The 12,455-nt window shown below is 50.8% G+C and overlaps 1 protein-coding gene across 1 annotated transcript; it reads left to right on the top strand.

Annotated features, from left to right (window-relative positions):
* The first annotated feature begins 2,341 nt into the window (after positions 1 to 2,341).
* Positions 2,342 to 11,710, top strand: GLOTRDRAFT_136318 (uncharacterized protein). Its single transcript, XM_007864246.1, has 18 exons — positions 2,342 to 2,915; positions 2,975 to 3,297; positions 3,350 to 3,418; positions 3,472 to 6,639; positions 6,691 to 6,757; positions 6,810 to 6,957; positions 7,008 to 7,287; positions 7,339 to 8,152; positions 8,203 to 8,342; positions 8,397 to 8,627; positions 8,680 to 8,744; positions 8,795 to 9,196; positions 9,249 to 9,495; positions 9,544 to 10,176; positions 10,228 to 10,832; positions 10,883 to 10,982; positions 11,031 to 11,531; positions 11,583 to 11,710. Exons 1-18 carry the CDS (start codon positions 2,498 to 2,500, stop codon positions 11,616 to 11,618), a joined length of 8,247 nt encoding a protein of 2,748 aa, XP_007862437.1. The 5' UTR covers positions 2,342 to 2,497; the 3' UTR covers positions 11,619 to 11,710.
* Positions 11,711 to 12,455: the final 745 nt, after the last annotated feature.

Here is a 12,455-nt window from a genome sequence, read left to right as displayed (position 1 = left end):
CGCCAATTCGTGCATGGCGATCGCTTCTTCCCTTGCAGCTTGTAATCGTTTTAAGCCTTTCCTCTACTGATGGTAGCTCCGTATTGATTGTGACTGCGGGTATTGCTCGCGGATGATAACCCATCATGAGGTAGAAAGGCGATTCGTTCCTGGCTGAATGGGATCGCTGATTGTGAGCAAATTCCGCATCACAGAGTACTTCAGCCCATCCGTTGGGATTGTTGGCGCAGAATATCTGCAGATAGGTTTCCAGTTCTTGGTTAACCCTCTCAGTTTCGCCATCAGTTTGAGGGTGATAAGCGGTGCTGAGCTTGGATTTGATGCCTAGCAGCTTGCATGTTTCTTGGAATACCTTTGACGCAAATTAAGGTCCTCTATCGGATATGATGGTATCAGGTAATCCGAATTGTCTGTAGACATTCTCATGGAAAATTTGAGCAGTCTTCTCTGCATCGATCGTCTTGTGACATGGCACCAAAATTACCCCCTTCATTAGGGTGTGGTCTACCATGATCATGATTGAGTCAAAACCCTTGGATGGTGGAAGATCGGTTATGAAGTCGGTCGAGGTGAGAGAAAATGGGTGTGTTCGTGTTGGGGCAGGGATGGGGAACCATCAACATAATTGCGGATAAAGACGAACATTCCTGGCCACCAATAGTCTCTTCGAACCAATTCCAGAGTCTTGAAGCGTCCTGGATGTCCAGCAGCAAGAGAGTCATGGTACTGAGACACAATTTCTCTGCGTAGATCTTGATTGTGGATTGGCTGGTACGTAGATGCGTCCTTTGAATTTTACAAGCCCTTCTTCAAGTTTCCAATCATTGAGTGAGGATTGGAGGGGAAGGGGTGATCCTGTCTTCAAGGCTTGCAGAGCATCATGTACCACAGAGTCAATCTCGGTTGCCTTAACCATTTGATCATGTCGGTCTACGTCAATGGCTTGGACTTCCAATGGCCTGTCTGTCAGGGTACTTTGTTCTTGTCCGTCTAGACGCGGCCTTTTGTCAGTGGGAATCCAGTCATTGTTGATCATTGGTTCATGTGTCCGCTTGTTCATGATCCTTTCTGCTTCCATGATGTTGGGTGGGTGAATGTCGCCTTGGAGGTCAGGGTTGTCGATGCATACAATCGTGGGGTAGTTGTGAGAGATCAATGTTGGATCAACCTTTGATTCAGTTGGACCTTCATTTTCCTTTGTCATGGATACGTTTTCCATGGGGTCATCCTTGAATTTCACTGGGCTTGGTTCAGACAGTGTCATTGGTATATCCTGCTTTGTTTGAATCTCCAATTCCTTCTCCAATTTAGGCGTAGAAGGTTCGCTCATACGTTCGTCCTGATCTGGAGTGGCATCTCTATGGAACATTTGCTCTGGCAATAGGACCATGTTCAGAAGTTTTGGCCGATAACTGGACCGAGCCGGACCGCGGCATCACTACTTGCTGGAAATGGGTACATATCGCCATATGCGCACTGTTTTCTGTTGGAATGAATGAGTTTCTTGACAAAATCAATTCAAACATTGTAAATGTGCTCTCATATGTGCCTAATCAGGCTAAAAATAGCACAAATTATGGGTTATGGACCCTCCAGGAGGGTATGGGTTATGGGTTATCAGGGAGTTATGGGTTTTTGGTACCAATTTACTGTCTACCAATGCCAAAATACTATGGGTTATAAGGAGTTATGGACTATGAGAAGTATGGGTTAAGAGGGACCCGACTGTATACCAATTATCGGGGGTCCTCTCCTACGTGACCTGCCAGCGGGAGGAATACAAAGTCTTGCCTCAGACGTCTGCACCGCCACTGGACATTGCCGCCGATGCATTGACATGTGTCCGAATGCCAGCTTCAGCCACCCTCTCGCTCTGCTTGTACATTCTTGGTCCTGCACAGTCTCATTCGCTTCTTTCAATATCTTCATCTTTTTGACTCTTTTGTTGGACCTGGCATATCGCGGCTTACACCTCATCCCAGTCGAATACTGGTGAAGTGGACTTGCGAGGCACATGCCGGACGTCTGCCAAATTGGATACCTAGACTGCGCTGCGTTTGCTATTCGGGCATTACTTCTCGGAAACTCCGCGGTCTCGACATGGTCTTCCACACTGATATGGTTTGTCAGGATTATAACCCTCGGCCTCCTCCTACGGACGTATATTGTCCCAGCCGTCCTCCGGCTCTGCTCGGACCGCGTGAGGGTACGGAGCATCAGTCTACGGTCTATCCGTGGCATATACGTGAACGCAGGAGACAAGAAACTTCACATTGAGCGTATCCGGTGGTCCTACCATCGCTCTTCCTCCAACACTGCCAGCCGAGTTGCGATCAGAATCGAGGGTCTCAAGATAGATGTTGAACGTGCCGCACCGAATGTTATTACACTTCGCCCACCTCGCAGGCCTATAAGGGCCTCGGATTTTGCTCCCTTTCCCATCGCTCGCCGGCTCTGGTCTATTATATCAAAATGCGCCGGATATTTGGAGCCCACCATGCGGCCCATTGTGCGCGCGTACGTTGTTATGGCCCTGCGACTGATAATACGGATTGTGCCCCCTCTGACTCATGTAATTGAGTTCGAACTTGACGCCGCTGTGGTGTCATTTGCAGCTCTCTCTGGGGTATCCTTGGTCTTGAAGGATACAACTCTGCACACGGCACTATCCTTCTCGCATCTTGAGCGAGTTATATGGACTGAGGGGTTACAACCGAACCCTCGTAGGCGGAAGCATTCTCGACTCATGAGTGTCATCGATTGGAAAGACAGGTTCGCCTCCAGTCTAGAACGCTCATGGGATCGTGCTTGGGGGAAGACACAAGGAGAGGCGTCCGTATCTCTCAGGATCAATCGGGTGGCTTGCTTCACCCGTCCTTGGCCTACGGGCATGTTACATACTCTGGCTGAGATGGGTGCGTAGTATTAAAAGATATCAATGATGTGTTCAGCCTTAAGTATGGTTGATAAGTAGACGGCCTACCTAAGGGATGTTTCCTGAACTCCCCTGGCACCGTGGAGCTGAGAGGATCAGTGCGCTTCAATCCCAGGAAAGGGACCACAGAGTCCCACAGTATTCGGCTGTCTCTGAATCTGAGATCTCTGTTCCTTGGTGTCAATGACCTTCAGACACTCTTGGAGAAACTAAAGCAAAGCAAGGGAGACGAAGAAGAAGACATCAGATCTGCTGAGCCAGACTCCTTCTTCCTCAGCCCTCAGTCACCCGAAGTCGCTTCTCCGGTAGGTGTCTCGCCCATCACACCTCCTCCTCGCAATCCGTGGAGAAACTCCCTTCTGGTAAGGAATGTATGTCGCACCTAGCGAGCTGTGAATAACCCATCCCTTGTAGTCGCCTAATTTACTTCGCCGAGGGCCCAAGCCTGTCGCCATCCAGAGACTGAAGCGTGTGAAGCAATTGGTGAGACTACGTCCTGTCTTACGGTTCAAATTCCCTGATTTCGCTATACTCAGACATGGCTATCAACGTTGAACTGTCTTGACGTGCATATCTCAAGCGTACATCTGCGGCATACCATTTCAGGAAAATCAGGATATCTTGCTCAAACGTACAAGGCAACGGTGTCCGATTTCTCAGTGGGATTACGCCTGAGCAATCCCATCGATAACCCTCTACACCGCAAGTGGTTAGGACGAGAAGCCAAGTCCGATCCGCACCTGGACGCGGCCGTTTACGCCCTCGATTTTTCTCTGAAAGATGCAAAGGTGGAAAGGTTGAGGGAGAGGACGTTCCTCGATGTCCTATGTCTGGCGTCATTGAAGAGTCTGGACCTTCGACTATTGACGACGCGCTGGCCCAGCCCGTTGATGCCCACTACATCCTACATGACTGAGAATCCTAATGAGGCTTTGCTGGCCATAGATCTAACCGTCGGAGACCTTGAAGTCCAAGATCAACTGGATATGCTCTGTGATATTCTATCCCGTAAAAGGGCTTCTGAGAAGCCAGTCAATCAGCTATCCATCCTGCCGACGGATTGTGGCCCAGTCCCCCGAGTTATGCTCGACATCCAGACAGGCAGTCTATGCGCGCGTCTCATTTGTGCTGACCCTTCGGAAGGTAGCGCGCCTCTGATGGTCCAGGCACAGAGCGATGGGCTCGTAACCTCTGTTCATTCTCATTTTATCACTTTGCAAGACCACTCAGATCACAAGACCTCAAAGTCAAAGACACTATCCGAGCCTGTCGACTACATGCCCCTCCGATTTGACATCTCTAGCTCCACAGTGCTGAAGTCCACGTTTGTGCGATTGCTCACGATGCCACCATCCACGAACGCGTATCCAGGCGCAGGCTTTAATGTGCCGACGGTTTCCTCTCTCCCTATTGTGTCGCTCGAAACTCTGGAACTGAATGGTGCAGCGAGCACATTAGGATATGCATCCGCTGGTACAGCCAGCGTCGCGCGTTTGGATGCGTCGTCTGCTGTGGTAGATTTGTACGGCTCGACAGATGCCCTTTCCATCGAGTTATGGCAGCCGGACGTCATTACAGCGCTGAGGACGATGGCGACGTTTGCAGGAGATGCAGCGGGAGTTGCACAGCAGAAGAAGTCTCGCCCGCCACATGCCAGACTGCCATTTGGGCTTATCTTCGACTTTTCTCTCGAGCGAGCTGTAGTACTATTGGCAGGACTGGATATCAACCCTTCCGAAGAACTTGGGCTTTTGCGCGGGATTGTACTCCGGAGTGGGTATGCAGTTGAATACTGTGCTTTGCAGCCTCGCCATCTCTGGCGATTCAAGAGGTTACAGGAGCATACGCAAACCCGACAAAACCTAGACCTTCCGGAAACACAATTACGTGAGGCGGTTGCTGCTACCAGAGCGTCTCTGTCTACGAATACTGTATACGCGTTTGTCAAGGTAGACTGTTGGGACCTCGCAGTTCGGGACGCTGTGGCGACCAATTTTGAATTCGACGACGACCCGTTCAGCACAGAGCTGGGTAATGCCTTCTCAGATGCGCGGGAGTTCCTAAACGTGTCGCACGTACGGACTAAAGTGGCTTTACACGGCAGCAGCTCATGCGATTCATGTGACCCAACCTCGACTGCCATTGACATCGGGATCTTCGTTCCCGACATCCGTTGTAAGTTCCATCTTGCACACTCTTACTGTCTCCTTTTGGGGTTGTATACAGCATTGCGACTGCTGGAACGTTCCTCTCCCAAAGAGGAGAATGGGAATAGGCACACTACTACATCTCCTGTCATCAAGTCTGGTGTCACCATTGGTACCTTGCAGGTCCTCTGTGATTTACCTGTAAGGCAACGGTTATGCACCAGAGTCGATGGCCTGAAAATTCACTCCTCATCTATCTCGAAAAGTGCAGAATTTCGGAAGTGTTTGTTCTGGGTCTATAACGCAGGTACCTCCAGGACGGGAGAGGTCAGCGGTCAATGGGAAGAACTCGGACGCCTGAGGCAATGGAATGTAGCGGTACATGGAGCCGAAGGCGTGTCGCCCAACATATCTGCTGAAGGCAACTCCGCTCGACTCCGGATCCCATACGGATACGTTCTTGCGGATCTTGTTCAAGACGTCAATATTTCTGTGAAAGCTCTCCGACATCTCTACCGCATGACTTCCAGTGCTCATTACTTCTCAATACGTCCACCTGAGGCGGAGGAAGCAAAACGCATACCTGACATTCGGGTCCGGATTCAATGCTTCAGTTTTGACGCCATGGATGATCCTTTTGAGAGCAAACTAGGCTTGATTACCCGTGCGGGTTTCGTATCTGCTAGGGTTCGAGACCATCGAGAGGAAGCATTCGCCCTCAAGGCTACCACCGTGAAGGCGGCGGAATCATCGAATACCTCTGCTATTTCAGATGTTGACTCCGGCCTTAGATTTACCGCGAAGCATTCGGTGCCCGTCGAAGATGCTCATCGTCGACTACTCCAGGTTCATTCGGTAGACTACGTCCAAAGACATCGGTCTCTACAAGATACACAGTCTGAGCGCGAGTCTCGGGACGCACAACTTGTCGGAGAGTGTGTGCCGGACGAAGATATTGCAATGGTACCCAATCTTGTGGAAGTCGCTGTGCATGATTACGTGCCGCGATTGTTCGACGTTAGGCTTCATCAGTTGTCTCTATACGTTTCGAAGCCCTCCTTCCCTAATGAAGCCTTACCTGAGTTCCTTCACTTGCAGGGTTCTGGTTTGCCTCTGGACACACAATTTACTCTTTTGGTGCCACTGCATCTGCATTATTCGCTCGCCTCTCTCCGCATCACATTGCGCGACTATCCGCTGCCGCTGCTGAATATCCCCGAAGCGGAAGATGATAAGGTGGCGGCGTTTGTCTTCGAAACGGATTTGGTCATTGCGGAAGAGATGGGAACAGCGCAGTCTGTTGACTGGTACGAATGCATCGTACTTGGAGCTCATTATGGGAGCCCAGGTGCTAGCTCCTTCTCGATTAGTGTACCCAAGACTATCATGCCAGTGAAAACGTATGCGAAACCCGTCATACATGTTACTACCAAGGGCATAACCGACCTTGCATGGGGTGTGAGCTACCATCCTGCTACCCAGGACGTCATGCGTGTCATCGATGGTCTGACCTCAGCGCCCCGTGATCACTCACCAGCTGTCGGCTTCTGGGACAAGGTGAGGAAGTTTACTGTTCTACCACTAGCGACTAAGCCATTGCCGTTATAGATTAGGTTGACAATGCATTGGCAGCTTCAAGTCAAGTTTGACGGTGAAGTCCATCTACATATGAAGGGTGAGTTAATCAGCAAATATGCTTTACAGACTATTGCTGACGGCGGATACAGGATCCAGGGATCCGTACGAAATTTCTGATAAGGGAGCCGGGTTCGCATTGTGTTGGCAAGGAAATACGAGGCTGGATATAGCCATGCCGAATACTGATCATGAACTAGTGCAAGTGACCAGTGATACAATGCTGGTTGTGATACCAAAGTATGCACCTTCAATGAAAATCGCATCCACTCGCTCACATGCCATCGTAGTCCGCAGGCTGAAGAAGACCCCGAGGCTGCTAGCACAAGGCAAGATACGATACTGGATCGGACGTCCATTTGTCGGGCAGATTCGCATGAGTATCGAAAAGTGTGCGCGAAGTTCAGTTCGGGCGTCCGCTTTGGTATTGGACTCGTCCTGGAGCGATCTTGCGGGCCGGAGTGTGATAAATGCCATGGTCCCCCGTTCAAGCGAGAGTGCCGCCTGTTCACTTTCAGGCCTCACTATGAAGTCAAGTTGGAACGTAAACTGAAGGTCCCGGAGCTGAAGGTCAATAAACTTCCTAATCTTCTTCATCAATATTCTTATACTGGCCTTTAGAGCTTCGATGACTCTTACGATGGATTCCGATCGGACTTCATACATTTATCCATCTCCCTGACATCTGCGACTACCGAAGGCGTTCTCAGAACGCGCACTCAGTATAGCAGCCTACACCTCACGCCCAAGACGTTCACGCATTTCTGGTCCTGGTGGGGGTTGTTCGATAGTTTCCTGTCACTGCCCATCAGGCAGGGCCGACTTCATAGGCATAGCAGACCTCAATCACCCAAGTTTGGACGACATCTGGCCACTATCAAGTACCGCATCTCAGTCAAGCGAGTCTTCATCTCTCATGTATACTTGGACGAATCAGATGAGTCATGGGCTGATGGTGTCACCTCCTTCGTAGGCATGAAGGCCCTGATATCTGACCTTCATGCTGATATGCATCAAAGAGACCAGGAGATAGTCGTCCCAGGGTCTGATTTTAGACCTCCCAAAGTCACGCGGCGCAAGCCATTCTATGCGGCGGAAGTTGTGATGAAGGATCTGGATCTTCGCGCAATGCTGGCAACTTTCAAAGAGCCTCTGAAACAGTCGGTGCCTATGGAGAAGCCGCAGCAAAGTAGCAGATTTCGGGCTCACGAGCAGAAGATGCCCTACACTCCGTCTGCTTGGGTCGACGAAAATGACTACGTCGAAACGGATTGGATATCTTCAGGCACCCCTGTTGTTCATTTACTTCCGGCTGCATCCTGCCCGCGTTTTACGTACTTCAAGAGTACGACCAAGACGTCAAATCCAAGTCATGCTTCCAAGAGCAGATTTGGGGACGAGGATAGTCACTCTTGTTTTCTCGGGAAAGAAGACTGTAAGATCCTATTCGCGTGGTTCCTCCAGATTGGTGCTCACCTTCCGCAGCTGTGTCTCGTATTCAGAGCGAGCTGGCACATGAACGTATCCGTGAGCTGCAGCGCCAACTTGCTGGCACTTTAAGCAAGGCGAGTGGGCGACATGCATGGCATGACAAGGGTGATACGACGAATACGGGGCCGCAGAAGGTCCTGTCGCTGTACCTTGCCCGTACTTATACGCATGTCTCACATTGATCACAGGACGCCGGCTTCGTCGATAATCAAGCCAGTACTCGAAAGATGATCGCACTGTTAGAGGCATATATCGCACAGGTCCAGCTTATCGACGTCGAGAATCGGCGGCCAGGCATTCATAGGGAGCAGAGCTATTACATGCCTCTGGACACAGTGTCATCTGCAGAGTGGGCAGAATTTGATAACGTGTACCAAGTTCATTGCCCGAAGATCTTCATGAGTAACTCCACTCGCGACGTGCGTCTTCTTGTGGATCCTTTGATCTGTCGCGTATTGAAGAATACCGTAGATTCTCCTACAGTATTACTATTGCTCGCGCACCCGCCGAGGCTTTGAATATCATATGGCGACACGGTAAGCGTAAGGCTCTGATCGTTGATCGATATTCACGCTTCCTTTGCCAGGGCTGTGAAGTTCATGCGAGATCAGGCGAGATCAGGCGCATTTGTCTCCCAGGAAGGAGTCGATGAGTCAAAACCGAAAGGACCCGGAGCAAGCGCTCAGGCTGCCGCCCAGGCATTCCTCCGCAGATTGGCAGGTGACGATGAAAATAAGACATCTGTTCAGATCTCACGGCAGCCACTCCCGGAACCGGGGATTGTCGATCCCTTGGGTGGATGCTCTGACGGGGTCTCGTTACGCCAAAGCCATTTCTGCCTGCTTCTTAAGCCCCAGATCGTATTGCGGAGTGAGGCCAGCGAGAACGCCGTCTGCGTCCTCGCAGCTGTGCAAGCAAAATTGCAATCTTTCGGCATAATGGATAACGCAAATGCAGAGGATCCGGTCAGCGGGAAGATCCTCACGAGGTGTTTCTGCTTCACCTTCTATGCAATACATACTTACAACCGATCATTGCAGGACATATACTTCTCTAACTGGCCTACAAACTTTCTCGCCCACAGGGACTGCTATACCCGGGGATGGGTGTGTCCCTCTTGAAGTGCTTATCGATCTGCGATGCGAGAGCAGCGAGTTTGATCGTCTCGTCCCTCAAACGGACGCCAGTTTCCATTACGACAAATTCAATAGACTTCGTTTGCGAAGTGATGTATCGTCTCGTGTAACGACTACTGAGGATAGCGACAGTCACTTGCACCATCAGACGGTAAAAAGCACCGCTATGAATATGTCACGATACTGAATTGTCGCATAGGACCTCATACAAGTTCATGTCCCCCAGTTCACCGTCTCTGCGGATGATCAACATTTCCAGGCCATATCTAACATAGTCACCGACTTGATACTATTCACGGACGCCACACACAAGACCCGACTAGATAAGCTGGAAACACTATTGTTCCGTTATGACTTCACCGACCTTAGTGAAGCTGCGAATGTTGTGTCAAATCTGCAGTCCCGTTTGAGGCACGTCATGGAGACGGAGAGGTCTGTGGAGCCGCGTCTTCGTCAATTGGGGACCGACGGCAGGATTGAGATGCTCAAGATCAAAGCACATATCCTGCTTCTGGCCGAAGAATTGAACCTGATCTTCGACGCCATCAAACTGGCTCAAGATAAACGCGAAGGCCATTCTGATCACAAGTCCGCCCTTCTGCTACAAGCCATTTCCTCTGAGATATCGTGGAGAATGCTTGACGATCAACGGGATCTTCTCGCGAAATTGTCTCTCCGTCAGATCGACTACACATGGCTAAGTCGACAAGATAGCTCTACGGAGAATAACCTCGCCATCGGCGATCTCCAAGCTTTCGATGGCTCTTCAACTGCTGTTTGGGCTGAAATCATATCGAAGCATAACGAACCAAGTAATCATCCCCTGGTCAAGGTGAGTGCATCTTGACTGAATCCATGGTATAGCACTCACGGGCGGCCTCAGCGTGGTCTTTTCCTCTTGGCTCACTGGATCGTACTAGCGCCCGTTGGCGGGATCACCGTTTTCCAAGACTTTGAGTTGAGATTCCATCCAATGCGACTGCAGATAGACACGAGGGTCGGACGGAGGATTATGGAATATCTATGGCCAGGTCGAAAGAACAGGAGACGAGATTCAGAAGAAGCACATATGGAAGCACATGTGGAGGAACCGGAGTCGATGACATCTGAGGAAGCCGCCGCGGTGCCAATCCTGAGACCGAAGCGGCCAGCCCGATCTTCGTTAGATTCGGCTAGACCGGTGCAAACTGCCCATGCCTCGCTGGACATCAATCGACTGGCACCCCCGCCTTTGCGACGACTGGGCGTCTCCAGGTCCTTCACAGATCTACGTAGTGCCGCGTCTTCAAGCTCTCAGGCCCCCAGGCTGGAGAGGGCGAACTCATATGCCCCCTTTGGCGAAAGTGCCACCCAAGCCCATCCTTTGAGCCGTCGGACCTCTACTAGGAGTGATACCATCAAGCCACGGAATGCCTCGGAAGAAGGGGACGCTGCCCTTATGAAGACGCGTTCTTCGCAGAAGACCTTCATAAGAGTGCGGGTTGATAGGTACGAATGCCTCTTGCTGTGGGGTTCTACGTGCTCACTTCTTCCCGGAGTCTACACTTGTTGCTTAGCGTCTGGAAACAGGGTTCGTTCCTTTGTAGAGGAGCTCACATCAGGACACGAGAGCTTCTCTATCGTAACCAAACATGGAGTGTGAGTTGTATTCTCCCGATAATCGATACCTCCGCTCAGCTATTTCAGTTTGAAGAGCTGGTGGACCAATTTATTCCATCCGATCCAAGCTGGAAGGGTTGGGTGAAGATGGCATTGCAACAACCGCTGGTCCCTGTGCTACCTGTCGCGCGAGAGCTCTTCTCCAAGACGCAATGGGTTGCGTCCAAAGGGAAATCGTACCTTGACGCCCAACTGGATGGCTCTCCCAGGAAACTAGTCAAGTCGAAACCCATCGGTGCTGACCCATCAAAAAGTCTTCCGGACCAAAAGCAGAGATCCCGCACGTCTTCCCCTATGAGGCGAATTCGGGGACGCGCCATAAAAGCCCAAGCAGCTCCTGCGGAAGCGATGCCGCCTGATCGTCTGTCACGAGAAGCATATCGTCCCGACGAGGACATGAATTCGACGTCTGCGGATGACCCATTACCAAGGCCTACTTCTCGAGCTAGAATGATGAGCTTGTTCAAGAGGGGTTCTTCGCGTCCACGAGCAAGCGCAGACTCGAGTTCTTCGGATGCATCCCTCGCGGTAAGGCTATTTTCTTACGAGATATTGTAAGTGCTCATGTTTGCCTTACAGAGCGGTCACCGACGACAATCTCTGGACCACATTTAATTCGAGGACTTCTCTGCACGTTCTTAGGAACATGTATACCTTGTCGAACATACCAGCGCAAACATACGTTCTATTTAATTCGTTGTGAAACATCTCTCGTTTCCTCAAACAATGCCTTTCGATTACGACCGATACAGTAATTGAATGTACAGATCCCACATAATGTACGACCAGTCATAGTGTAGACTCAATTCTACCTTCAAATTGCTACTATCATGATACAGTACGACCACTGTGATGTTGCTGGTGCTTGCACTGTGGCACAGCCATACGAGACTTCGGACGCGACCATCTGCCTCCGCAAGATCTCTAGGCCCTCACACCTTTCGGAGATTTCCGCTATGGCGATCCATAGTGTATGCAGAATGGGTAAAAATGTAATGCATCGCAGCTGCAGCGTGCCAACAATGTTTGTTTTATAACCACCCACGAAACGCCGTCCTGTTATCGCTCGACGTCGCAGATATGGCCCATGAAGTCATCAATAGATCAGAAGACGGCCACGCTCCCAAGGACGGTGGTATTTGGATTTACGTAGGATAGGCATGTGGGCTCCATGCTGGTCCAACCTTTGTATTACTGCCCGGCCTGGACGACCGCGGAGAAGCTTTATCCGGTCCCACTTGTCCAAGTGGACAACAAGCTGATGACTTACGTTGCAGCACCCCTTGCTTGGGCCTCCGCGATCAAAAAGCGTGTTGTAGGAGTATGAGACGTCGGGGACAAGCTGGACAAAGCGCCAGTCAGGGGCTCCTGTCTGGGTGAGAGAACAAAAGCATTTTGGCCATAAAGCAGTGCAGCCTGTGCAGGCTCGGCACGCGCGGGCCAATGCCATCG

This window comes from Gloeophyllum trabeum (assembly GCF_000344685.1).
Source record: "Gloeophyllum trabeum ATCC 11539 unplaced genomic scaffold GLOTRscaffold_00002, whole genome shotgun sequence".
Taxonomy (NCBI): Eukaryota; Fungi; Basidiomycota; class Agaricomycetes; order Gloeophyllales; family Gloeophyllaceae; genus Gloeophyllum; species Gloeophyllum trabeum.
The sequence above is the reverse complement of the archived record's forward strand: the minus strand, read 5'-3'. Positions and strand labels throughout refer to the sequence as shown.